Source organism: Impatiens glandulifera, chromosome 1 (genome assembly GCF_907164915.1).
Source record: "Impatiens glandulifera chromosome 1, dImpGla2.1, whole genome shotgun sequence".
Classification (NCBI taxonomy): Eukaryota; Viridiplantae; Streptophyta; class Magnoliopsida; order Ericales; family Balsaminaceae; genus Impatiens; species Impatiens glandulifera.
In genome coordinates, this window is record NC_061862.1 from 29,732,985 (window position 1) to 29,759,889 (window position 26,905).

Here is a 26,905-nt window from a genome sequence, read left to right on the forward strand (position 1 = left end):
TGTCAATTAATTATCAGCTTTTGGGTCAAATAATATAATCACATGAATTACACAATACTACCATTTAAAATTGTCTTGAATTAATTTCAACAAACATTGTCACTTTGGTGATTATTTGTATCAATCAATACAATCCAAATAATGAACAATAATATCATTATTTTAAATTTAAATGTCATATTATTGTATATAACCCAAATCAATAATATATAATTTTCTAAGAAATATGTAATTTAAAAAATAAAATTATATCTTAGGCCAAATCTTACTGGATTTTGAAATTTGTAATGTATCATATTAATCCAATTAAATAATAAATCTTTAAGATTTATTTGATCAAATTTCAAATATTTGTATGGCTAAATCCAATAATTAATTTATTAATAATCATTAACCTTAATCTTTTAATCCTAAAATAAATGATATAATTAAAATTTTATTATATATTGATTTATATATATACATATACTTAACCTTAAACATTATTCCTTAATTTTCTTCTGACTTATAATATATATTATATATTATTTAATCCCTTAACAACAAATATCAACAGTCAATTTAAAACATAGAATTTCTCCCTTTAACGAGAAAATCTAAACAACGAGAAAATCTAAACGATAATCTTAATTAATGGCATGAATCTTCTCTTTTCTTGTAATAAAAAAGTCTTTAATCTCTCTATCTTTAAACTTTCTTTATGTGAAATGGTTCTTCCATTTGATGAGTAAGTCAATAGATTTCTCTCTCTCTGTTGATGGGGACGCAAATGAGAATTGACGTTACATCAAATGGGGACCATTACCGTTACATATTATCAATATTAAGTTAGTTATTATAGTTAGGTATTTCTAATTTAGCCCCTTCATAAAATTAGAAATCCCACTTAGGTATCCTCACTTTATATTAATGACAAATACACTCATAAGCCATAAACTTAATCACATTAGATCACATTATTTTGGCTTATATTAAATATGACATTTGCACAATTATTTATTATACTAGTGACCCTAAAAATTCCAACAGTCCCTACATCGAAATATTCTTTTTATATTATTTTTTAAAACTTTTTTCAATACTACCTATATATTTATTAACTTCATAAATTAAATCTCAAATTTTTTTATTCAAATAAAAAAAATTATAATAAAATTAATTATAAATCAATAATTTATACATATAAAAAAATTAAACAACATTACATAAATAAAAATTACATTACACAAGAAAAAAAATTACATTATTAAAAATGTATTCATACAAATAAGAAAAAATTATTTGTGAATATAAAATAGACAGTGTATCAATTCTCAGTACTCCTCCTATAGATGATCAATAATGCATTATAAAGTACAATGTAAACTTTTTTATTTTTTATTTTTTCGTACCTAGATATGAAATCTTGAAATCGACTATTTTCATCTATCACCATTTTAACCTCCAACGAAAACGTTTCCATTTCAAATTCAATAGGTACACTAAAGTCAAGTTCATCCTCAACAATCGTATTATGCAAATTATACATGTAGTCATTATATCATGCAACACTTTTTTCTCTAGTACTTTACCGATCCGACTATAATAGCAAAACAAATTCATTCACAATTGATACATTTGTGGAATATTACAATAATCTTGAAAGAACTAGTGCTAATTTACCAGATTATTAATCTTATTTTTATTGCTTATTGTTAACTTTTATCATTTATCTTGTATTTTTAAATGTTATGGGAAATGTAATTTTCATTTTTCAGTATTGATTTATTAATTTGAATGTATTTTTTCAATTTTGTAGATTGTAACAAATTATTGTTTTTTGTTTTTTCTACTTTTGTGTTTTATTTTAATGAAATTGTTTTGGTATTGTTTTAACATTTTTATCAATGTGTTAGGATCTACAAATTAAAGCCTCGATCCTAGAAAAATTCCAGCACCCTTTTCTCGGTCCTATTGTGCACATGTGCCAGTTTATGTTTTTGTTTAATAATTCTGTTTTGTTTCCTTTCTCTTATATTTCTCTAAAACCGAATTCTGTTATTTTTAAAAGTTGTTGTAACAAGTTTGTAACTGAATACTCTTAGGTAATTCAGCCGCTATAAATGCTGATGCCCACCCCACTTTTTGGCCATGAATGAAAGCTTGTGAAAGTTCTTACTCTAAATTATTCTATTGGTCTTGAACCTCTATCTTGGACTACTAGGTGTATTTTAGTAGTATTCTCTTCTCACCTTGGTTCTTCTCTCCTTAACCTCGAATTCTCTTCTCATATTATTTCCGCTGCGCTTGATTATAGAATTCCATACTCGGTCCCATCAATCAAGAACACGTTTCTTGAATTAAAGAACTCAGAAGGCTAAGTTATAGTTTCAAGCTTAACATATTGGTATCAGAGCTGATCGATTCTCGGAATGGTAGAAACTCGCCAGCAGTCAGAAATGGATGCGCTTAAGGCCCTTATTAAAAGTTTGTCCCAACAAACAGCTGCGATGCAAGCTGTTATAGACCGAAGATTGGATGCGGCTGAAGAACGAATGTCAGCCTTTGAGAGCGGAGCATCTGGAAATGTGCAAGAACCCCGCCACAGAACCTACGATGATAATTTTTTCCATGGTCCTTCCCCGTTTAGGCCCCAACACCCTAGCCAGAATCGTGACACACACTATGCTCCTCTAACCCGGCTAACCAAGGTCGACTTTCCTCGGTTTGATGGGTCCGATGTGGAGGGTTGGCTAATATATGCTGAGCAATTCTTCAGGGTGGACAAGACTAAGAATGCTACTAAACTAGAAATTGCACCCATTCATTTTTCTGTCGAAGCAATAATGTGATATGGATCTTATCTCCAGAACCGCAACCATATGGAAGCCTTATCTTGGGATGTGTTCAAAAGAGACTTTATGACGAAATTTAGGCCCTCTATACACGACACTCCAATGAGACAACTGATGAATTTGAAACAGGTTGGTTCGATTCAAGAATATAATCTGCGATACATGTTGATCTCTCAAAAATTATATCATATGCTAAGGGACTACGTAATAGATTGCTACCTGTCCGGTCTGAGGGAGGATATTGCAAACTGCATTAGGTTGCGATTCCCTGACTCCATAAACAAAGCCATGACCATGGATAAGGTCCAAGAAGCAACGTACCGGTCCCTAATGTGCAGCGGACACTTGTACAACGCTGAAGCACCGTTGCTGCCCAAGGCATCCAATATTAACACAACCTGGCCGAGCACCAATACCGACATCTAGAACTCATCATATGGGTCCTCTTCAAGTGCAAATCATGGCCACATTAAACAATTAGACCCGGTCTCAATGGATGAAAAAAGAAAGAAGGGCCTATGCTACACTTGCAATGAAAAATGGCAACCAAAACATAAGTGCAAATCCAAATTATTAATGGTCTCGGCTAATCATCAAGAAGACCAAGTACCCGTTCAAGAATCTGTTTTTGATGATCTACCTTTGGTGCTCGGGGCAGGGGAAGAACTAACCATATCCTTACATGCATTGATTTCTCTACTTCATACTAATAAAAAAAGGATAATACCTACCGAATTTTCAGTCCGTATAGTTAAAATAAAATTTTGAAATTTAAAAAAGTTACAAATTATTCTATTAAATAAGACTCTTATTTGTTATTTGAAGTTAAATATTATTTAATATAAAAGATATATTATTTGAATTAAATGATTCAAATATTTTTATTATTTAATATTTTAACACGTAAAACAATGTAAAAATCATTTTGAAAATAGTGAGACACTATAACTTAATTGTACCAATTCAACTTGTATCTAGACGATTAATTCAAAGATACCTATACATGTAGTGCCCATACATTTATTATCACGTGTAATATTAGTTTTAACCATTCATTTTTCTTAAACTCAAGAATAACTAATCATGGATTATACTTATGGTTTAAACTGAGATAGTGTAATATTTTTTTACTTGTTTGTGCAGTCTTCTCCTTCAGTTTTGATAATGAAAAATATATATCATACTGATAATTTGTGTATTTGTATCCTACTTAAGTTTTTATTTTTATTTATTTTTTATTTATTTTTTATTTTAGGGATATTATTTGATATACCGAAAATATCAATAATATATATTTTCACTAATATCAATAATAATTTTTTTTTTCAGTTTTGATAATGAAAAATATATATAAGTTAGTATAGGTTTATAATTTTTTTGGTTTAGTAGGTAATACAAAATTTCAGAATGAAAATAAAATAAATTTTTATTCTTTTAATTAATTTGTATTTTATTTTTGTTATTTTTTTTTATATATTATTTTTAATTAATTTTATTGGGCCTTGTTTGATGTAGTAGTTCTTTGGGTTTTATTTTTATTTTTATCCTAAAATCTAACCATAATTTAAACCATTTAATTACTCTATTATCTATTTAAATATTAAAATTACGTTAAAAAAAGTATTTTTAACTTTTAATCATAAAAAGCTGATTTTTTTACACAATTTAATCAAACCCAAATAACTAAAGTTCAAACCAACTTGATATTTTAATCTTATTTAAAATTTATTTTAATTTGTTTAATATTATTAATTGATTATATAAAATAAATAAATAAATAATAATATAATTACGAGTTATTATTTTAAATTAATAATAATATATAAAAATAAATAATTAGTATTTTTTCATAATTTAATATAAAATATGAAAGATAATATTTTTTTATAAAATTATCGAACTAATAATTATTATAATTAAAAATATTATTATTATTTTTTTAAAGATTGGGTGAGGTATTTTAAGGGAGGGAATGGGGAGTGATTAGTCAAAAAATAACAAAATTTCTCTCTTTCCTCACATTTTATCATTTTTTTAACCAGTGATGTAGTGACACATCATTCACTCCCCCTATCACTCCTCTTATTTTTATACTAATAGTTATAAAATAAATATTAACTTTCTTTTCAAAAATAAATAAAATTTTCAATTATTTAAATTTTCAGAATAAAATTTATAAAATAATTTTTTTTAAATGTAAGTAATAAATACTGAAACTAAAAAATAATTAAAATTTAATGAAAGATTAAATAAACAAATAAAATTAATATTGAAAAAATTAGATGAGAAAACAATAAAAAGAAATTAAGTTTAATACATTCACTAATCCAACTAAATACATTACAATTGCACTTGTTTGATTAAATTTTCAAATAAAATTAAGTTATGAATTATGATTTAAAATTTATATTTAATAAAAAACAAATTATTTGTATTAAATGATTAAAAAATAACTATTTAATATTTATATTTTACAAAACAAAAATAAAGTAGTAGTAATTTAATTTATAAATAGTTTTAATTATTGAAAATATAAAAATTATTAAATAAAAATAACCCATCTAATTTCTAAGTAGGCCGAAATATAGTAAAAAAATATGGTGGTCGGATTTATTTGACCGATTATATTTAAAATGTAAATCCCCAAAATAATTCTCCCCCTTGAGGAATAAGAAGATTGGAGGCGGAAGCGAAAGGGTTTCTATTGAACGTGAAATCTTCTTCTTCTTCCTTCTTCTTCTTCTTCTTAATCCTCCTTACCTTCGGGAGGAAGGGGCAGAGAGAAGAAGATATTCATTATCTGCAGCCGCCAGAAACTAAAACGAGGAGAATCGAACATGGATTCGTTTACGTCAACTGCCACCAACCAATATTCCGACCCTTTAATGGACAAGGATGCTGCTTCCGCCGTCGATCCTTTCCTTGTTGAGGCTCTACAAAACCCCCGTCATCGTCTTACCGGTATGTAACTTCTATCTCAACAAACACTTTCAAGTTGGGTTTTCTCTAATTCCCGTATTGATTTGGCCTCATTATCTAATTTGGTTGACGATTTTCTATTAATTCTGGATCTGGAAGCTTGATTTGTCATCAGGCTTGTTTGTTGGATTATTAAATCGTTTTAATTTTACCGAATTCTCGCAATAGGATAGTTTACATGGATGTATGTACCTGTCATAGATCTGAATTGATAGTTATTCGTGTCTATTTGAAACAAGTTTAACGTAATTGCAAATAAAGGTTTAATCTTTCTCATGGTTTCATGCTTTCACTTCTACAAATGATGATGGGTAAAATCCAAATTCATTGCTATAGCAATCAAAATATGGAACCATGGCATAAAACACATTCTCCATTCTAATGAATGATGATCTTAAAATAAAAGACAGTATTAATCTCATATCTACATCTGGGAAGTCTTCTTATAGTGACCAATATTTCCCTTTATTGCTGCAAAGGAAATGGATGAAAAGATGTACTTGTAGTAGTTTCTTTTGGGATTTACTGTTTTTTTTTTGTCTAGTTTGACCAATCTATTGATTTTTATTTCTGAACTGGTACTATGATGTGGTAGATTATGTGCAAGTTTTCTTTCTATGTGTTGTATATTTACAATGTACATTAGATGAGTTTGTCTTTAGAAGAGTTGTTCCTATTTGTGTTTTTCAGTTCTGCGAATGGAACAGGATATACAACAGTTCCTGCAAAATGCCTATGCACAACAGTTTGAGTTCCAGTATTTGCCCACTTCCTACCTACGACTTGCAGCTCATCGTGTTTCTCAACACTATGGCCTGCAAACATTGGTTCAGGATAATCTATTAGATGGTCAAGGAACAAAAATTATCGTAAGAAAATTGACAGAGAGTAGATATCCAGCTATGCATTTATCAGATATACCTATTAAACAGTTAGGTAATGAGAAGAATGAAAATGTTAAAATTGTGCTGATGCAAAAGTCTTGCAATGCCTCTTCAAACGAGGGTGGTCAACTGGGAATCAAATGTAATAATGTGAAAACAGTTGAAGAAAGGATGGAGGACTATGATAAGGCACGAGCTCGGATTTTCAGTAGTCATGTTCCTAGTAGCTCCGAGTTGGAAGATACAATGTGTCAGGCGACAGAAGAAGGAAACACTTCATGCATGGCTGATCCTGAGAGATCTTTCAGCATAAAAGATGCAAGCCTGCATTCTCGAGTTGCTATTTTCAAAGATAGGGAGAAAGATCTTACTGATCCAGATTATGACCGTAGTTACAAAAGGTATGCATTCCAATTGTGTGAATCTGTCTATTCCAATAAATATTGGTTGGTTGGATGGATATCCATTGTTATATGAATTATCTTAGGCCTTGTTTGATGAAGGGTTATATGTATTTAATCTAAATAATCCTTTATTCCCATCATGAATCCCCCCTCCCATTGTAAACTAAATCATTCAAGTATTCAACTAAAACACTTAAATGCTTTTTTTTAATAACATTTTACAATATTGAACAAAAAAGGATATTTATTTTATTTTCTTCTTTCAAATAACCCTACATCAAACAAGCTCTTAGTTTCTCTGGTAATCATGATTTGGAAATTCTTTTGCAGGTATCCTAACCCAATTCCAGCCAGTCAAAGTATAAGTGCGGTGCCATTATTGAGCATGCCGAGATTTCATGGTCCATATGTGCAGTACGGTGTTTTCCCTCAGGTGGTGGCTCAACAGCCGAGCAACCAACACCACCAGCCTTGTGTCTCATACAGTGTGCCTATGATGAACCCCTTTTGTGCCAATGGGTTCAATCAAAAGGCTAGAGATCCTGTTCATATGCAATGGCCAACATCTACTATGATGTATGCTCAGTCTTACGATCATCTTAGACAAACTTTTTACCAGGTTAGCTGAGTTTTGGTTAATCATTTTACTAACTACATGAGAACAATGTGCAATTTCTTCATAATATAAGTCTGATATTTGTTGTTCCCATTCCATTGTCCTTTCTTTCTTATACACATATTCCTTTTATATATGCAGGCTCCATACAACCAACAGCCTCTGAGCTTTTTTGATTACTCCCAGAATTGTTGATTTGTTATTTTATGGGCGGGGGAATAATCTGTATAACAGGGTAGTAGAATTCATTCTTGCAACTTTTGGAACATATATTATTATTATTATTATTATTATTGTCATTATTGTAAGTTTAGTCTTCAATGGACTTGTGTTCTCTTTAAACTCTAAAACTAGTCTGTCATTTTTTTTTGTTCTATGAAGTTGTGTTAACTTGTGAAATAGTAATTTTATAAAAAGAAAACTTATCACTTATTTGTTTGGCTCAATGTTAGAATTCTACATTATTTTAAGTCCTTTTCAAATAAAGAGTTGTGACCAAGAAATTAAGTTCTCAAATATAAAAGGCTTGTCCAAAACTATATAATTCTAAATTATTGTCTTCTTAAATTAAAAAAATAAAATCACACAATTTAAAACTAAGATATTTTTTTGTTCTTTTTTCACAAAATACAAAATAATTTGAGATGCTAATTATTATGAAAGAAGAATAAAAAGAAACAAAATTTAATCATCCCCAGTTGGAAAAAGGGTGAGTACTTTCTTCCTCCCATTAGCAGCTGATTCAATTTCATCTATATATGATGATGAAGATGATGATGGCAATGAATTATGCAATGGTGCTCCCATTCTCACTCCTTGTGATGATGAAACCCTATTAAGAAATAAATGCTCGAATTGCCCATTTGCCGGCGGCGGCGACACAAAATGACCCATCTGCCTGTACTGCGTCTGTAACTGATGAGGAGGAGGGTGTGGCTGTTGTTGTCCTCCACCGGCCGCCGCCGTCGTCGACATTTGTTGTTGCAGCCTTGACACCGGTGGCATAAACGGAATGAAATTATCTGAATTGGGTCTACAAGGATGCAGGAATTGAGCAGGGACAGGTAAGCTAGCAAATAAGTGATCTGTCGCCGGATCTCCTCCTCCGCCGGCTCCTCCACCACCTCCGCCGCCAGCGGATAGTCCTTGCATCCTTTTCAAGTATAGCCGATATTTCTGGAGATGACTCGCTACGTTTTCCCGAGTCAACCCATCAACGTTCATCAACTGCATTATAGTCTTTGGGACTGCGTTCTTGATACCCAAATGGGCAACGGCGTCGACGAATCTCTTGTGGAGTTGCGGTGTCCAAACGAGTCTAGGACGTTTCAGGGTCCTTGCTGGATCGTCGCCGCCGGAACCCAAATCGGCTGAGTCAAACTCGGATGAATTGGGGAGAGAAGATGTGGTTTGAACATGCGGCGGCTGAATATGATGTTGATGTTGGTGGATGTTGTTGTTGTTGTTGTTGGGATTTCGGATGTTGAATGCCATGGCTAGATTTGGTGTGATTAGGGTTTGAGATAAGGGCATGAGATCTTCTGGAGATAGAAGTTCATCTTCCCAATTGAAATCATCTTCTTTCATGATTGATTCTTCTTCTTCTTCTCTGGTTCCAAAAACCCAATTTCAAGTGACGGGTCTGCAACAAAACCCACTCTCTATAAAAGCTCTAAGATTTCTGGATCCAATCCAAAAATGGCAGAACAAGAAGATAACATAGGGAGAGAGAGAGAGAAGGTAAAGAAAGAACAAGAAGATGAATTTGGAGAGAGTAGATGGAAATGATAGATGAGGGGGGCTGTTCTGTTCGAGGTGGATCTTGTTTTTATTTATTAAGGTTAATTCATTAATGTCTAGCCTATCCTTATTATTATTTTTGGCCTTATGAAATGTGATTCTTATGTGGGGGTATATGATTCTTTTTACACAAGATTATAAAAACAAATCAAGAACAAAAAGACATTTTCAGTTAAGGACAAGAAAGTAGTCAATAATTTGGGTATTCCTTTTTTACTGTAAATAGTTTTTTTAAATGAAAAAAAACAAAGTCCCCATTATATTCTAATCTTAGGCTTGTCAAAGTTCCCAAATGTTTTTGGATCTATTATATTTTATGAGACAAAAAAAGATTATGAATTATTGAGGTTCCACATCTACCTCAAATGCCACGTGAATAAGAAAATTTATAGAATTCTTTTAAGAAATAAACCCTAATAAAAAAGAAAATGAAACTTATATTAACTTTAAGTAAAGTATTTTCATTTTTATTTATAGTAATCTATTCTCAAATCCAAGTCAAAAGACTAGATCTAAAACTTTATGAACACTCAAACTTTTAAATGGAGTCATCCTATCTTAACACACTTTAGTTTTATTAAACCATCATCCATATACAAATTATATATATAATAAAAAAGTGGAAACCTCTATGCTCAAATCCAACTCTTTTTAGAGTTTGTTTTAGTTATTTCAAGATTATAATCATAATTAAATTATCAAAACCTCATGCCTAAAATTCTATTTTATGTGTGTAACTTTACAAGGCCTACTCTCAATATTTTAAATTGATAGATTAGTAAATATATATATATATATATATATATATATATATATATATATATAGATGTAATAAAAAATTATATATAAGATATTTAGACAATCTTAATTAATCAAAAAAAAAGAAAAGAAAACATGATGTGATGGAACCCGAATTGTTAGGATCAGATGAGCCACCATGTTGGGGCCACAGTTTTTGTCTACTTCCACATTTGATTCAATCAAATAGTTGGCCAATTGTTGTTAGAGAGATCAAAGATATACATAAATAAAAGTTGATTACAACACTCAACCCACAAGCTTGTTTGATATGGGGTTATTTGAAAAAAAAATAAGTTATGGTCTTATTTATGTTTTCTTTGAAAAAATGAATTATTTGAAATTATTTAAAACTATTAAAAAAGAGTTAGTAATTTGATATTTTGATGGATGAGTTAAATGATTTAAGTGATAGGGAGTGAAATAACATGAAATGAATATGAATTTGAGATTATTTGGATTGAATTTAAATAAAATATTACATTCTTTCATTTTAATCAAACTAGCTTGAAGCTTGTTTAATGTAGTTTTTTTAAAAATAATCTAATAACTTGAAATAAAAATATATTTGATTTGAATGATAAAATATGTTTTCTTTAATATTATAATTAAATGTTATAAAAATAAAGTAAATATATTTAGGTGTTTTGATTGATGATAATTTATCAAATTATTTAATTTTTTTTTTGTTAAATATCAAATATAAAAGAATATCTTAATCATTAACCTAAATAATATACATTTTTATCTATTACAATTTTTATTCTAAAAAATTAAAATATACAAATTATGATTTTCTAAAAAAGCTACATTAAATAAGTTATTTATATTAACTCCAAATAACCCTTCATCAAACTAATGGTGGTTTGAAAATATTATGAAAAATGTGTGTTAATTGAACAATTAGTATTTGTACTATTTTAAAGTTTGGTTATATATCATTGTGAATTTAATTAAGGGCAGAATAGTAATTTTTTGTTTGATTTTATTTAGCTATAGGTATATACAAACTTAAGTTCATATAACCTCAACTCAAACAAGACCCCTACATCATTTATTGGCCCATCTCCATGTGCTTACTTTTATATTCATAGTCATATAATTGACTTTGTAACATTTTATGACAAACGCAATCTCAATGGCTGGGATAGTGAAAGAGTTGAAGCTTTTGGGGACAAAACTTAGCTCATTCAGCAACAGGGTAGAGTTTGCTTTGAGGCTTAAAGGGGTTGAGTATGAGTTTGTGAATGAAGATCTCCAAAACAAGAGTTCTATGCTTCTTGGGTTCAACCCCATCTACAAGAAAGTCCCGGTTCTAGTTCACCATGGAAACCCCATTTCCGAATCGCGGGTAATCCTCGAATACATTGAGGATAGGTGGCCTCTTAATCCCATCTTGCCCAAGGACCCTCTTGAAAGGGCCTATATGAGGTTTTGGGCTAAATTTGTAGATGAAAAGGTATGTACTATGATGTTAATTGATAATGTTTTGTATAAGTTATTGAAAATGAGTTATTTGTAATAAATGGAATCGGAGTTAATGATTTGAACAATGTAATTGTGGAAGATACTTATATTATTGAATCTACAAGCGGGTCTAATTAGGTGTTTTTGATTTGGTAAGTTATTTGATGCATTGAAGATGGCATGTTATGGAGAGGACCAAAGGAAGGGAATAAGTTGGGTTGGAGAAATCTTGATGATTCTAGAGAAGGAGAAGGCAACAAAAGGGAAAAAGTTTTTTGGAGGGGACACCAATATTGGGTACCTTGACATTGTCATGGGCTGGATAGCATATTGGTTCATATATGCACAAGAAGCTGCTCGACTTGACTTATTGAACTCTACACGATATCCACATCTTATGTTATGGGTCGAGGAGTTCTTGCAAGTCCCTATCGTGCAAGAAGTTATCCCAACTCCCTCTCGGATGGTGCAAGTTTGTCATGCTAATCATGTCAAATTATCAAAAATGTTTTTCAAAAGTTAAAGTTAGCTAAGATGAGATTTGAGCCTATTTACAATCATTTTTTAGTTGGAATTTAAATGAAAAACGTTAATAATTTTGTTGTTTTTATTTGTTTCATCATGTTTTGTTTTTAGACAGTGATTTCATATGGAATGGGGTTATTTGAAAAAAAAATAATTTATGGTTTTAATTTTGTTTTCTTTGAAAAAATGAATCATTTGAAATTATTTAGAACAATTAAAAAAAGTTAGTAATTTGATTGATGGGTTAAATTATTTAAGTGACAGGAAGTGAATTAACCAGAGATGGAGATGAATTTAGATTATTTGTATTGAATTTAAATAAAAAATTATGTTCTTTCATTTTAATCAAACTAGCTTGAAGCTTGTTTAATGTAGTCTTTGTAATAATCTAATAACCTGAAATAATTTTTTTTTTGATTTGAATGATAAAATATGTTTTCTTTAATATTATAAATAAATGTTATAAAAATAAAGTAAATATATTTTAGGTGTTTAGATTGATGATAATTTATCAAATTATTTTTATTATTTTAAAAAAGGGTTAAATATCAAATATAAAAGAATTAACCTAAATAATATACATTTTTATCTATTACAAGTACATTAGATAAGTTATTTACATTAACTCAAAATAACCCTTCATCAAACTAATGGTTGTTTGAAAATATTTTTAAGAAAAATGTGTGTTAATTGAACAATTAGTATTTGTACTATTTTAAAGTTTGGTTATAAATAAAATTTATTTAAGGGCATAATAACCCACCAATGTAGTTCAGCGGTAAAAGTCGACTTAAGTGATCAAAAAATTACAAGTTAAATTCCATCTGAAATCACTTTTTTGTTGAAACAAGACATGACTTTGGGTGTCATGCTAGTTTTCTTAATTATTTTTTTTTATTTAAGGGCAAAATAGTAATTTTTTGTTCGATTTGATTTAGCTATAGGTATATACAAACTTAAATTCATATAACCACAACTCAAACCAGACCCCTCACCCCTACATCATTTATTGTCCCATCTCCCATGTGCTTACTTTTATATTCATCGTCATATAATTGACTTTGTAACATTTTATGATAAACACAATCGCATTGGTTGGGATAGAGAAAGAATTGAAACTTTTGGGGACAAAACTTAACTCATTCAGCAGCATGGTAAAGTTTGTTTTGAGGCTTAAATGTTGGATTTTGGATTTAAATATATATGTAGAACATATTATTAAATTAAAGTCATGGGCTTAATGATTATGAAATAAATAATTGTAGATACTTGTTTAGTATTTGTTTATTTGGTGACGTGACAAAACAAATATTAATAATATGGTGGGCCTTCTTATATTGTGGTTTTAACAATATATGAACTTCAACTAGAGTTAGGTCCCTGAGACAAGTATTATTTAAGAAACAGGAGAGGGAGATTTAAAGAAGATCTCTCACGCATTCTCTCTCTCAACTCTTCTCTGTTTTCTTGTACTTTGATTTCCCCCGTCAATATCAGAGGAGAACGGATAATACTTAGTCTTGAAAGACCTAGCCGTTCCTTTCAAGAACAGATCAATCCGGATCTACAATGGGATCATCTTCAGGTACGCTTTCGCTGCTTTATAATTATAGTCTATATTCATGATTATGATAATAATAAACATTCTATCAGTTGATATCAGAGCTATCCTATTTATGAATCGATAATTTTTATAATGATTGTATTTGAATTTATTTATTTATTTTTTAATTAATAATAAATAAAATATATTATTTTATTTTTATTATCATTACTATTAAACTACAAGATATATAAGAAATAATATTATCTAGTAAGAAAATAAAATAAATAAAGAATTGATAATATAATATTTTATTATTATTATTAAATAAATAAGGAATTGATAATATAATAATTTTTTATTATCATTAAATAAATAAGGAATTGATAATATAATATTTATTTTTTTATCCTAATTAATAAATAATTTATATTATATTAAATAATATTAACGGCTAAGAAATGAATTATTAGAATATGTTTTTATTAAATTAGATAATAATATTAATAATTTAATATTTATTCCATTTAAATAAAATAATTTCATCTTCAGATGTCACCAAAGTGACCTCTATTTCGTAATTATTTTATTTAAATTCTTAAGGATGGTTGTATATATTTTTTTTATTTCATGCGTTTATTGATTAACCCAAAGGTTGATCAATACTTGACAAAAATATAAACATACTCGTGGTAAAAAATCAGTGACAGTTATAAAGTTTTCATGTGGATTATACTTTTATCTAAAGATAAATTTATTAGATGCATATAATTAGACGTACAGTCTAACTCAACGGAGTTAGACGTATAATCTAATGAATGCATAGAATTAGACGGACAGTCTAACTCAACGGAGTTAGACGTGTAGTCTAATGAATGCATAAAATTAGACGTACAGTCTAACTCAACGAAGTTAGACGTGTAGTCTAATGAATGCATAGAATTATACATACAGTCTAACTCAACGGAGTTAGACGCGTAGTCTAATGAATGCATAGAATTAGACGTACAGTCTAACTCAACGGAGTTAGACGTGTAGTCTAATGAATGTATAGAATTAGACGTACAGTCTAACTCAACGTAGTTAGACGTGTAGTCTAATAAATGCAACGAATTAGACGTATGGTCTAATAGATATTCGGAATTAAACGTACAGTTTAACTCATCGGAGTTAGACGTGTAGTCTAATATACTTGCAATTAGACGGATGGTCTAATATATATTCGGAATTAGACATACAGTCTAACTCATCAGAGTTAGACGCGCGCTCTAATAGAAAGTGAAAGTTAGACGCGAGTCTAACTCCTTCAGACAAGTCTGAGGTAGAACCGGAATTAGACGTGCAGTCTAACTCAGTGGATTTAGCCGTTCAGTCTAATGGTTATTGGATAATTAGACGTGTAGTCTAATTAAGTGAAAGTTAGACGTGAGTCTAACTCCTTCAGACAAGTTTGAGGTAGAACTGGAATTAGACGTGTAGTCTAACTCAGTGGAGTTAGACGTGCAGTCTAACTCAGTGGAGTTAGACATGCAGTCTAATGGTTATTGGATAATTAGACGTGTAGTCTAATTAAGTGAAAGTTAGACGTGATTCTAACTCCTTCAGATTAGTCTGAGGTAGAACCGGAATTAGACGTGCAGTCTAATAATTATTGTAATTAGACGTAAGTCTAATTCTATTAGACCAGGTGGTCTAATAGACTCTGTTATTAGAAGGGGATGTTTGATTTTATTAGACTGATTTTCACAATCCATCTAACTGAAATACGTCTAATGCTCAGCTTAAGCAGTATGCTTGAAGCTAGCATTCGCCTACCCACGTGCTATAGCTGTACCCTACTCCTACTCCACTTTCTAGTGAAGATCAGTACAACAGATATATGCCACCAACCAACGAATGCCACGTAAGAGAATTTTCCTCACATTACTTGTTTTGCAGGTACATCCCTGATGGAATATTCGGCGCACTACTAGTGGTGTACGACCACGATCCTTATGCTTAGAACCTACTGTGTACAATGGAGGCTTTCCAATGGAAGAGTGCCACGTATCATTCTAAAAGATTCGACCGTTTGCTCCTGCTCAGTATTTAACAAATCTCAAGGACAACAGACAATCAGCCTTAAGAGAACTACTAACCTTACGAATTTACCGATCTTGAGAGAATTCAAGCCTTTGAATATTCATATTGAGAAGCTGCTTTTCTGATTGTACTGTGTGTGAATCAAGAGAGAGATAGAATCAAAAACACCTTTAGCTGAGTGATATTCTTCATTTTTGTAATTGAACAGAAAGTGTTCTGTTCAATAGTGAGCTAAGTGTGTGTAAACTGTATTTGATTCGAATCATATTATAGTGAATCCTTCCGGTGGTTGGAAGAAGGGGTGACATAGGAGAGTTTCTCCGAACATCCATAAAAAAACTCCTGTGTTCTTTCATTTCTATCATCTTTTCATATTTCATCTTGAGCTTCAAACCCAAGTAAACAATTCCGCCTTGAATCTGTTTCAAGTGTTTACAAGTGTTTGCGTAGAATAGAAAGCGAATTAAATCCCTAACATGATTTCTTTCAAATCGTTTTTCATAAGCCTTCATCCTTAGCCAGATCCCCGTCTCTATCGATAAAGCCGATCATATCAATTGGTATCAGAGCCCTGTTTCTATTCTCAAGCCTTTCCTAAAATATGTCGACCATAACTAAAGATGCCAGTTCTACAGCCATTCCAACTTTCTCTCGAGAAAATTACATTGTTTGGAAGAAAAGAGTTTGTGCTCATCTCTCTTCTCTTCATGATGACACGTGGAGCGTTGTCACAAAAGGTCCTATCAAAATTGATAAGGAGAAGGCTGACTGGACCGCTGATGAAAAGAGGCAGAACAACCTCAACAACATGGCTCTTGATGTTCTGTACATATCTCTTGATGACAGCATGTTCAACTACATTATCGAATGCGATATTGCCAAAGAGGTCTGGGACAGACTCACTCAATTGTGTGAGGGTAACGAGCAAACCAAGGAAAACAAGATCATGGTTGCCACTCAATAGTTCAACAGCTTCAAGATGCGTCCTGGTGAAACAATGAACAATTTCGACACCAAATTCAACAAGATCATCTCATCTCTGTCTATCCTAGGCAAGACCTATAGCAACCGGGAGCTTGCTATCAAGGTCATGCGTGCTCTTCTAAGGGAATGAGACATAAAGATAATGGCGATGAGGGAATCCAAAGATCTTAACAAGATCTATCTTTTTGATCTCTTTGCTGACCTCAAGGCCTATGAGTTCGAGCTGAACTGTAGGATGGAAGAAGATCAACCCACATCCGTCATTATTGCCAAGGCGCTGATGACTGCTGAAGAGCCACCAACCGTTCCGGATGTGAAGATGGCAGCTCAGCAGCTGAGTAGTGATGCCATGTCTCTCTTTGTGAAGAAGTTTGGCGACTTCATGAAGAAGAGCAACTCTAACTCAAACTCTTCAAATTCTAATGATAATAAAAAATCTAAAGCTAATGTTACTTGTTTTAACTATGGTATTAAAGGTCATTATGCATCCGAATGCCGGAAGCCAAAGCGTGAAGATGCCAAGAATGATGGAAAAGAGCTGAAGGCTCTTATGGCAGGCGACGAAAAGAACAGAGGAAGCAACCGTGGTTCCTACTTTTCATCTAGTCAAAGTGATGAAGAAGAGGTGGCCTGCTTCATGGCAAGAGAAGATGAAGAAAGAACTCAGGAGACTGAGGTATTTGACTTCTTTTCCGAAAGGTTTTCAAGGGAACAACTGGTAGCTGCACTAGATGACATGGTCATCGAGTACTGAAAGCTAGCAGAATCTCTAAATGAAACTAAATCTTTATCAAATGTAAACAAATCAAATCTGTCTCAAGCTGAAGAGTCAACTATTTTTGAAAAGAAGATTGAAGAGATCTCATCTGAGAATGAGATGCTCAAAGAACAGATTCAAACCCTTTCATCTGAAAACAAAAGGTTAAACTATGTTGTCTGTGCATGGACAAGGTCTGGAGAAGCTGTCAAACATTAGACCAGTATGTTGAAACCTGCTGGATCTAGATCCGGATTGGGGTTTGATAGCAATGACCCTAACTTGTCATGTAAAAAGTCCAACTCATCTGACAAGCTTAAGCCAATAAGCTTTGTCAAAGGGAGTATGTCTGACATTGAATCTGATCCTATTCATGGAGAAGTTGTTTTCAAAAATGAAATAGTTTATGTTCCGCCTACTATTAGCTGGCTTAAGAATAAGCTAGAAGCAGCTAATAAGTCTAGAAATTTAAAACCTGACTCTAAGTCAATGAGTTTTAAAAGAAAATATACTTCAAAAGTTAAAGGATTAGTGGCTGGCAGGAAGTCATCTACTAAGTCAAAATCTTATGCATTAATTACAACACAAAATGGGAAATCCATCAGAATAACTCAAATATGGATTCCTAAGGGTCTAATTGATCGATGACCCAATTAAGTATGTGTACCAAAATGTGTAAATAGTTTCTTTTGTAGGTGATGCAGGAGGATTACAGGAAGGAAACAAGAAAAATACTCTTTTGAGTACACAGCTTGGAAGATCAACAAATGGCCTTCGCCATTCTAGTAGATAAATGTTTTTTATTTATTAAAAATGTTTTTGGTCTTTGCACCACAAAAACAGTTTCTTATGTTTTTATGTCCCTATACATAATGAGAGGGAAAATTACTTTGTAAGTAAAGATACTCTCTAGACAAATATTCTTAATCGGTCTAATTAGACAAGCGTGTCTAAAAGAAACGGTTTGTACTTAGACGTATTTTTGCTCAAAATCTATTCATCTAAGTCTATATGTCGAGGTGTTATACCTACGCAATTAGACGGACACGTCTAATAGAAGTTAGACGTTTTTACGTCATGAGTAAGTGGATGCTCACGTCTAATCAAACACACGTCTAACACGTGGTGTTCATGCGGAATTAGACGTACACGTCTAATAGACATTAGACGTACACGTCTAATAGACATTAGACAGATTATTATAACACGGAATTAGACGTATGCGTCTAATAAACCCATCCGTCTAATAGACGTTTAGTTATATAGATTTGTGGAGTAAGAAAAACGTCTAACTACATGCCGATTAGACTGATCAAGGATAGTTGTCCCACGTTGAGAGCTATTCAGTTTTCCCGCTCAAAATATCAAACAGTCATCTCATCAACATGAAGACACGTGTCTTTCAAGTTTAGAGAAAATGACTGATATATCCTTATTTTTAATGACGACTCCTTGAAAAAGGACGTCTAACATTTATTGACGGGTCATACCCTTAAGAAGAGACGGTTATTCTGTATCTCTCTTTTCTGTCTATATAAGAACATTAGTGCATGAGTTTTAAAACTTTCATCTCTCGAAATCCTTAAGAACCCTAGTTCTCTTTGCATTTCTAAAACTATATGAAAATCTTGTGTCGGTTCATATTCTTTCGAAAATGGTGAATAAGAAAATCACTTTGGGTCACTATACTTTGCAGGTGGATTTTCCATCAGTATATACTTTCGATCAACCAGAGGTGGTGGAGATGTTCAGAATCCTAGAATATTTTGGGTTGAGGAAATATCTCGGCGGTCCGTTCATATTCTATGAGAAAGAAGTTCGTGAGTTCTTCAAATCTGCAACTATGGTGGGTGAATCCATCGTAGCAACCGTCAACGGCATGGAGTTCTCCTTCGATGAAACCGTATATGCAGAGTTCTTTGAACTTCCAACGGAGGGGCACACTTTCAACTTGATCCTTTCACCAGAAGTCATGGAGGAGATGAAGAGAACCTTTTCTACCGATGGTTCGATAATCCATGTTAATGGACTCAAGAAGGCCCTTAAACCTCATTTCATTCTGCTGAACGACGTGGTAGAAAAGGCGCTACAAGGGAAATCTGGCTCTTTCTATCTCTATAGTCAAGATCGTTTTGACTATATGTGCGCTATTTCAAAGGGAATCCAGGTAAACTGGGCACATACCCTTTTCTAGAACCTCTGCTTTTCGATTTGTCAGGCGAACAAGGAAAGCATAACGTATGCGTCTCAATTGAGTCATTTGTTGAAGCATTTGGGGGTTCCTGTTGGTGAACCTGAGCAAATCAACTCTCCAAGAGTATTCACTACTATTACAGTGGCGAGCACACTGATAAGGATGAAGAACAACATCGAATGTGCCTCTGGTGCATCCAGTTATCAAACGGGTGGAAAGCCCTCTACCCGATCCAAACAACCTTCTGCTTCTGTCATGTCAACATGGGCAAAAAGATCGAAAACAGTGAATGAATCGGAGGCCAGTTCCTCCAGTCTGAAAAGTTCAAACAAGGACTATGAATCAGTCGATTCAAAGTTAAGGCAAGGTCCATGCATACTTGCTGCAACTCCGATGTCCTCTCTATCTACTCCGTCAACCATTTTGAGATAGCCTTCGAGATCCAGTGTCTCAAAGGAGAAGAAGACGAAGGCGCCCCGCGCGTCTAAATCATTAAAGGTAACTTCCTCTAAATCTTTGGCCGCTGTGCCTAAGTTTGATGTTCCTATTATGGAACAAGATGAATCTGTATTTTCTCCCTTAAGAGAAACTGTTGAAGGGCCTGCTGTTGAGTCAACCGATCCAAATGATGAAAATGTTAACAGGAACGTGTCTCCTGTTGTTCAACCTGATCTTGTAGCCGCTGGTGCTACAGAAAGTGCTCAACCAAAATAAGGTGCAGTTCTTACCCTTGTTGTTAATAAATCTACTGATCAAGAATCTTCTGTTCCCGCTCCTAAAGATTCATTGGTAGCCGGGAAAGTTATTCATGTAGAGCTCCCTACTGAGCTATGTAAGGAACCCCAATCTGCATTCGAACTGATGCGTTCTGCAAGACAGATAGGTGGAATTGTGATCGGTGAACCCATACCTGATCCAAAACCCGTAGAGGTTGTTGGAAAAGGTAAGAAATTCGCAACCCCAGTTCCTGAAAAAGTATCGGAGGCAACAGGGATTGTTGACCTCATTTTAGAACAAGTTAAAGTCATTGCAGCTGAAAAATTGGAGATTTTTGAATCATGGTCCCTGGAGAGATTGTCGTCCAAATACAATGATACTCTGTCAAATTCTGTGATAACCCGAGAGTGGAAGAAGCGAGTAGCCAATGAGAATAAAGTTCTTAAATGGGCTAGAACTTCAGAGGTAGTTGAGGCTCTTAAGAGAAAAGATCTTGTTGAAACTTGCCTGTATAGAAAAGCCCTTTTTCCAATTCTTGAAGCTAAAAAGGCTAATTTCAATCCTATTGAGAAAGGATCTGAAGTGGAAATGAAAGTTTAGAAGAAGCTGAACGACATCATGGATGGCTACCTCTCGGTGGCTACTCGATACGTTCATGGCGCCAATTGCTCTGGCGCAAAACCTCTCGATGATGATGAAGGTATGGATATTATTGATGCTAACAACGATGCAGATGAGCTAGATGCTGCTCTCTTGATCGAATTCGGAAATCTTTCTGCCGAAGAGAGACGCATTCTTGATCAACAAATTCAAGAGAATCCTCATGAAGAAGAAGAGGAACTGATTGTTCAAGAGCCTGAACAAGCCCTTGAAACAAATGAAGAAGAAGTTCATGTAGAAGATGTGATTGAGGAGGCTGATCAAGCTCCTCTTGAAGAAGATGTTGTGATAACCTCTGCTGTGAGAACAGAGGAAGCTCAAGAAAAAGTGGCCGAGGTAACTCAGCCAGAAATTATCAGATCTGAGGGGAACCCTCCAAAGAGAAGGTTGTTGAAGAAGAAAGTTCCCCATCTGAGGAGGAACAGGATCAAAACACAACATATAAAAAGCCCCGTCTATCTCTCGACACCATTGTGGGAAATGTTCACGAAAATATCAACATTCCTCTTCATTACTCTAGAAATTTATATGAGAGATTTCAGAGAGCTGAAGAAGAACTGTTAGACGAAGAGAAGGATGAAGCTGCTAAGAAAGCCGAGAAGAATCAACCGAAGAAATCCTTGCAGATTTATACAAACTTTGAGCCGATTCAAAGTATGGCAGCAAAGTCTCAAGAAAATTCATCAAATGAAGAATCCTCTGCTGATGGTAACAAGCTATTAAAGTCTATGACCTCTGTGCTCTCATCTCTTCAAAAGAGCATGCTAAAGTCCTTGAATACTCAGGAAGAAGAAAGAAAGGACTTTGCTGAAATTATCAAAGTTCTCAATGAATTGGACAACACTTTGAAGAAGAACACGTATCAGACTAATGTCTCAAATATAAACTACTCCAAGTTTGAAAAGCAACTCTTCAACCGTCAAACTGAATTGTTGGACATTGAAAGGAAAATCAATGATGAACGTCACAAGGAGACTTTGGAAGAATTCAGTCTGGTGAAGAATCAGATGGTGGAAATTCAGGGTTGTTTGAATAGAAATGATTGTGAACGACAAGAATTTGCTGACTCCATTGCAAGGAAGTTTCAAGCAAAGGAGAACGCAAAGGTTAATTTTGAAAGAGAACAACCTCGACCAGCCCAAGGCGAGTCAAGTAAAAGAAATGATGGTGTGTCAACCTACACTAGATCCAGACGAGCCCCAAGCAACGATGATAATCCTAGGCCAACCAAGAGAGGTGGAGGTCGAAGCGGTGGTGATCGTGGAGGCAGAAACAGTGGTGGTGGCCGTAGTAGGCTATCCAATGTTGATCAAGGTGGTCATGCCAGTGGTGGTGACCGTGGTGGAAGATCAAGCGGAAGCGGTCGTGGTGGTCGCGGCTATCCTCCTTATCTCAACATGCTTCCCGGCCAAGACATGAGTCCAACCAATCCTCGAGTTAAAAGGGAAGAACAATAATTTCTTTTCTTCTACTCTATTTAAGTCTTTCAAACAATGTTTCTTTGATGGTTTTCTGAATATTGGTTTTGGAAGTTTGATGTAAGTGAACAAGGGTTTGTTTTATTTATATGATGAATGCATATTTTGGTATATGTATGCAGGTTTCCAATTTCTTCATCAAAAAGGGGGAAATTATTGGGTCAAATTATTTTGACTAAGTGTTGAAATAATTTAACCATTGAGATTTTGATGATGAAATGACTTATGAGTTTTGATGCAAGTGTATCGAAATCATACTTCATAAGACTTGTCTCTAATGAGAGTCATTAGACCGACTTTGGCATTAAATGCATAGAATTATACGTACAGTCTAACTCAACGGAGTTAGACGTGTAGTCTAATAAATGCATAGAATTTAACGTACAGTCTAACTCAACAGAGTTAGGCGTGTAGTCTAATGAATGCATAGAATTAGATGTACAGTCTAACTCAACGGAGTTAGACGTGTAGTCTAATGAATGCATAAAATTAGACGTACAGTCTAACTCAACGGAGTTAGACGTGTAGTCTAATGAATGCATAGAATTAGACGTACAGTCTAACTCAACGGAGTTAGACGTGTAGTCTAATGAATGTATAGATATAAACGTACAGTCTAACTCAACGGAGTTAGACGTGTAGTCTAATAAATGCAACGAATTAGACGTATGGTCTAATAGATATTCGGAATTAGACGTACAGTCTAACTCATCGGAGTTAGACGTGTAGTCTAATATACTTGCAATTAGACGGATGGTCTAATATATATTCGGAATTAGGCGTACAGTCTAACTCATTAGAGTTAGACGTGTAGTCTAATAGAAAGTAAAAGTTAGACGTGAGTCTAACTCCTTTAAACAAGTCTGCGGTAGAACCGGAATTAGACGTGCAGTCTAACTCAGTGGAGTTAGACGTGCAGTCTAATCGTTATTGGATAATTATACGTGTAGTCTAATTAAGTGAAAGTTAGACGTGAGTCTAACTCCTTCAGACAAGTCTGAGGTAGAACCGGAATTAGACGTGTAGTCTAACTCAGTGGAGTTAGACGTGCAGTCTAATGGTTATTAGATAATTAGATGTGTATTCTAATTAAGTGAAAGTTAGACGTGAGTCTAACTCCTTCAGATTAGTCTGAGGTAGAACCGGAATTAGACGCGCAGTCTAATGGTTATTGTAATTAGACATAAGTCTAATTCTATTAGACCAGGCGGTCTAATAGACTCTGTTATTAGAAGGGATGTTTGATTTCATTAGACTGATTTTCACAATCCGTCTAACTGAAATACGTCTAATGCTCAGCTTAAGCAGTATGCTTGAAGCTAGCATTCGCCTACCCACGTGCTATAGTTGTACCCTACTCCTGCTCCACTTTCTAGTGAAGATCAGTACAACAACTATATGCAACCAACCAACGAATGCCACGTAAGAGAATTTTCCTCACATTACTTGTTTTGCAGGTACATCCCTGATGGAATATTCGGCGCACTACTAGTGGTATACGACCACGATCCTTATGCTCAGAACCTGCTGTGTACAATGGAGGCTTTCCAATGGAAGAGTGCCACGTATCATTCTAAAATATTCGACCGTTTGCTCCTGCTCAGTATTTAACAAATCTCAAGGACAACGGACAATCAGCCTTAAGAGAACTGTTAACCTTACGAATTTGCCGATCTTGAGAGAATTCAAGCCTTTGAATATTCATATTGAGAAACTGCTTTCTGATCGTACTGTGTGTGAATCAAGAGAGAGCTAAAATCAAAAACACCTTTAGCTGAGTGATATTCTTCATTTTTGTAATTGAACAAAAAGTATTATGTTTAATAGTGAGCTAAGTGTGTGTAAACTGTATTTGATTCGAATCATAGTATAGTGAATCCTTCCGGTGGTTGGAAGAAGGGGTGACGTAGGAGAGTTTCTCCTAACATCCAAAAACAAACTGCTGTGTTCTTTCATTTTTGTCATCTTTTCATATTTCATCTTGATCTTCAAACCCAAGTAAACAATTCCGCCTTGAATCTGTTTCAAGTGTTTACAAGTGTTTGCGTAGAATAGAAAGCGAATTAAATCCCTAAAAGTATTTCTTTCAAACCGTTTTTCATAAGCCTTCATCCTTAGCCAGACCCCCGTCTCTATCGATAAAGTCGCTCCTATCAGTTAGTTATAACTGTCAAAAGGAGAAATGGAATCTTAATGAACTCATTTCTCATTGTGTTGAAGAGGAAGAAAGAATGAAGCACAAAAGGACTGAGGAGGTACATATGATTGGAACCTCGAAATATGTCGGCGACAATAAAAGAAAGTTTAAGGCCGTCAAGATTTAGACTGCTAAGGCTCCAGTCCCAGGTCCTTAGGCTCGTCCTATGGAGAAATCTTGCTTCTTTTGCAAGAAGACTGAACAATAAAAGAAGGATTGTGCCAGCTATCACAATTGGTGTGTGAAGAAAGGTACTGTTCGTACTTTGGTTTGTTCTGAAATTAATCTAGCTTCAGTGCCTCAAAACACTTGGTGGTTAGACTCTGGTTCAACTACTAACATCATTATTTCAATGTAGGGTTGGCTAAGCCACCAAAGCCTAATTGATGCTGAAAGACGCATTTACTTTGGAAATGAGGAATCGGTCGAAGTGGAAGCAGTTGACAATTTTAAATTTGTTGCTAAGTACTGGGCATTTTGTTAGGATCGGGGACGCCCTTGGAGGACCGGGGTGTTCCGGTTTCTGGAAGGGTGTCCGCTTACACAACACAACACACAATTTGGTGATAGTCCGGCTAGAGACTAAAACCACTCTCAACACTACACAGATTGTCATAGACTCTTGAACCGAGTTCAAGTGCGGAAATGTCCGTTTCAATCTGAAGCAATGAATACGATTCGGTTTGGAGAGTATTTAGGAGGAGTCGGTTAGAGAGGATGGATAGACCGGTTTGGTTAAGATTATGTTCCGGTTTCGTTTGAAGTGAGTGATAGTTCGGTTTTTAGAGTGAGTAAGGCGGAAATAAAAGAAATGACACGAGACAAGATTTTTTATGGATGTTCGGAGCAAACCCTCCTACGTCACCCCTTCTTCTCAGATTATGAGAAAGATCTCCACTAACTTGAATGTTACAACACTCACACAATGCCGAACGAGCCTTATTCGCTACTCGTCGGTTACACCACTCACTATGATGTAATACAATAACTCAATATAACAACAATGCTTTCAATAAATGAAACAACTATTTAGATTTCTTTCTCTCTCTTGCTTGTTTCAGAACTGTTGAATGTCAATTTGATGCTTGGCAAAATTTCTTCCTTGGCTTCTATTTATATGAAAAATATGACAACGGTCATATTTTCTCTCTCCAAGAGATTGGCCGCTGGAAACCGGTAATGATCAAGAGGCTTGCACGCCTTCCCTCTTGGACAGATCAATTTGGACACATGACAGACATGCGCTTAGCCGGTTTGCATTTTAGACACATGGAAGACATGCACTTAGCCGGTTTGCATTTTGGACACATGGCAGCTCTTACATATTCCCAAGAAATATTGTAATAATTATCTTGCCCCATGCCTGATTTCTTCTCTTACATATTCCCAAGGAATATTTTATTTGTCTTAACACGTCTTCAAGATATTCATATCTTTTGAATAATTTGCCCGTTGCAACTCAGTTGGTCCTGAACTTTAACCGTGCACAAGGATTTCATCTAAAACCTGAGAGTATTTATTAGCCGGAGCTGAGGGCAATTAATGACCGGAGCGGCTGCATTAAGTGTGGGTAGACCGGAGCCTTCTTTCATTAAATGCCCGTTGACCGATCTCTTAACTGAACTCCAGTTGACCAACTGGCTGACTGAACTTCTTGGCCGAACCGGTTGACTGAGCTATATATTTCCAACCTAACGGATTTTGCTCAATCTCCCTGAAATAACAAAACTTTAAATATTATTTGCAGTCAGATTTGATCCCTGGTTACCTGTGTGACAAGCAGAGGTGTTTACCACTACGCTACAACAGCTTCTTATTATATTTAAACCAATTAATATACTTGATATGACTTAGCGGTTTAACATATTTATTTGAACTTAATTTATCTATTCATTAAACCTTTCATAAGTTCTAACAATTATTTTCTATCATATTTTCTTGAATTAAAAGACACTTTTATTATACCGTCATTTAGACGGAATTTGG

At 33.8% G+C, this 26,905-nt stretch overlaps 2 protein-coding genes across 2 annotated transcripts; one reads left to right on the plus strand and one right to left on the minus strand.

The window, feature by feature from the left end:
- Window positions 1-5,485: 5,485 nt before the first annotated feature.
- On the plus strand, window positions 5,486-8,093 carry LOC124920708 (R3H domain-containing protein 1-like). The gene is made up of 4 exons (XM_047461262.1): window positions 5,486-5,795; window positions 6,504-7,098; window positions 7,432-7,720; window positions 7,859-8,093. Exons 1-4 carry the CDS (start codon window positions 5,672-5,674, stop codon window positions 7,910-7,912), a joined length of 1,062 nt encoding a protein of 353 aa, XP_047317218.1. The 5' UTR covers window positions 5,486-5,671; the 3' UTR covers window positions 7,913-8,093.
- Window positions 8,094-8,300: 207 nt separating this feature from the next.
- On the minus strand, window positions 8,301-9,524 carry LOC124920844 (transcription factor MYBC1-like). The gene has a single exon (XM_047461410.1). The coding sequence runs from the start codon at window positions 9,302-9,304 to the stop codon at window positions 8,402-8,404; it is 903 nt and encodes a 300-aa protein (XP_047317366.1). The 5' UTR covers window positions 9,305-9,524; the 3' UTR covers window positions 8,301-8,401.
- Between the last annotated feature and the right edge of the window lie 17,381 nt (window positions 9,525-26,905).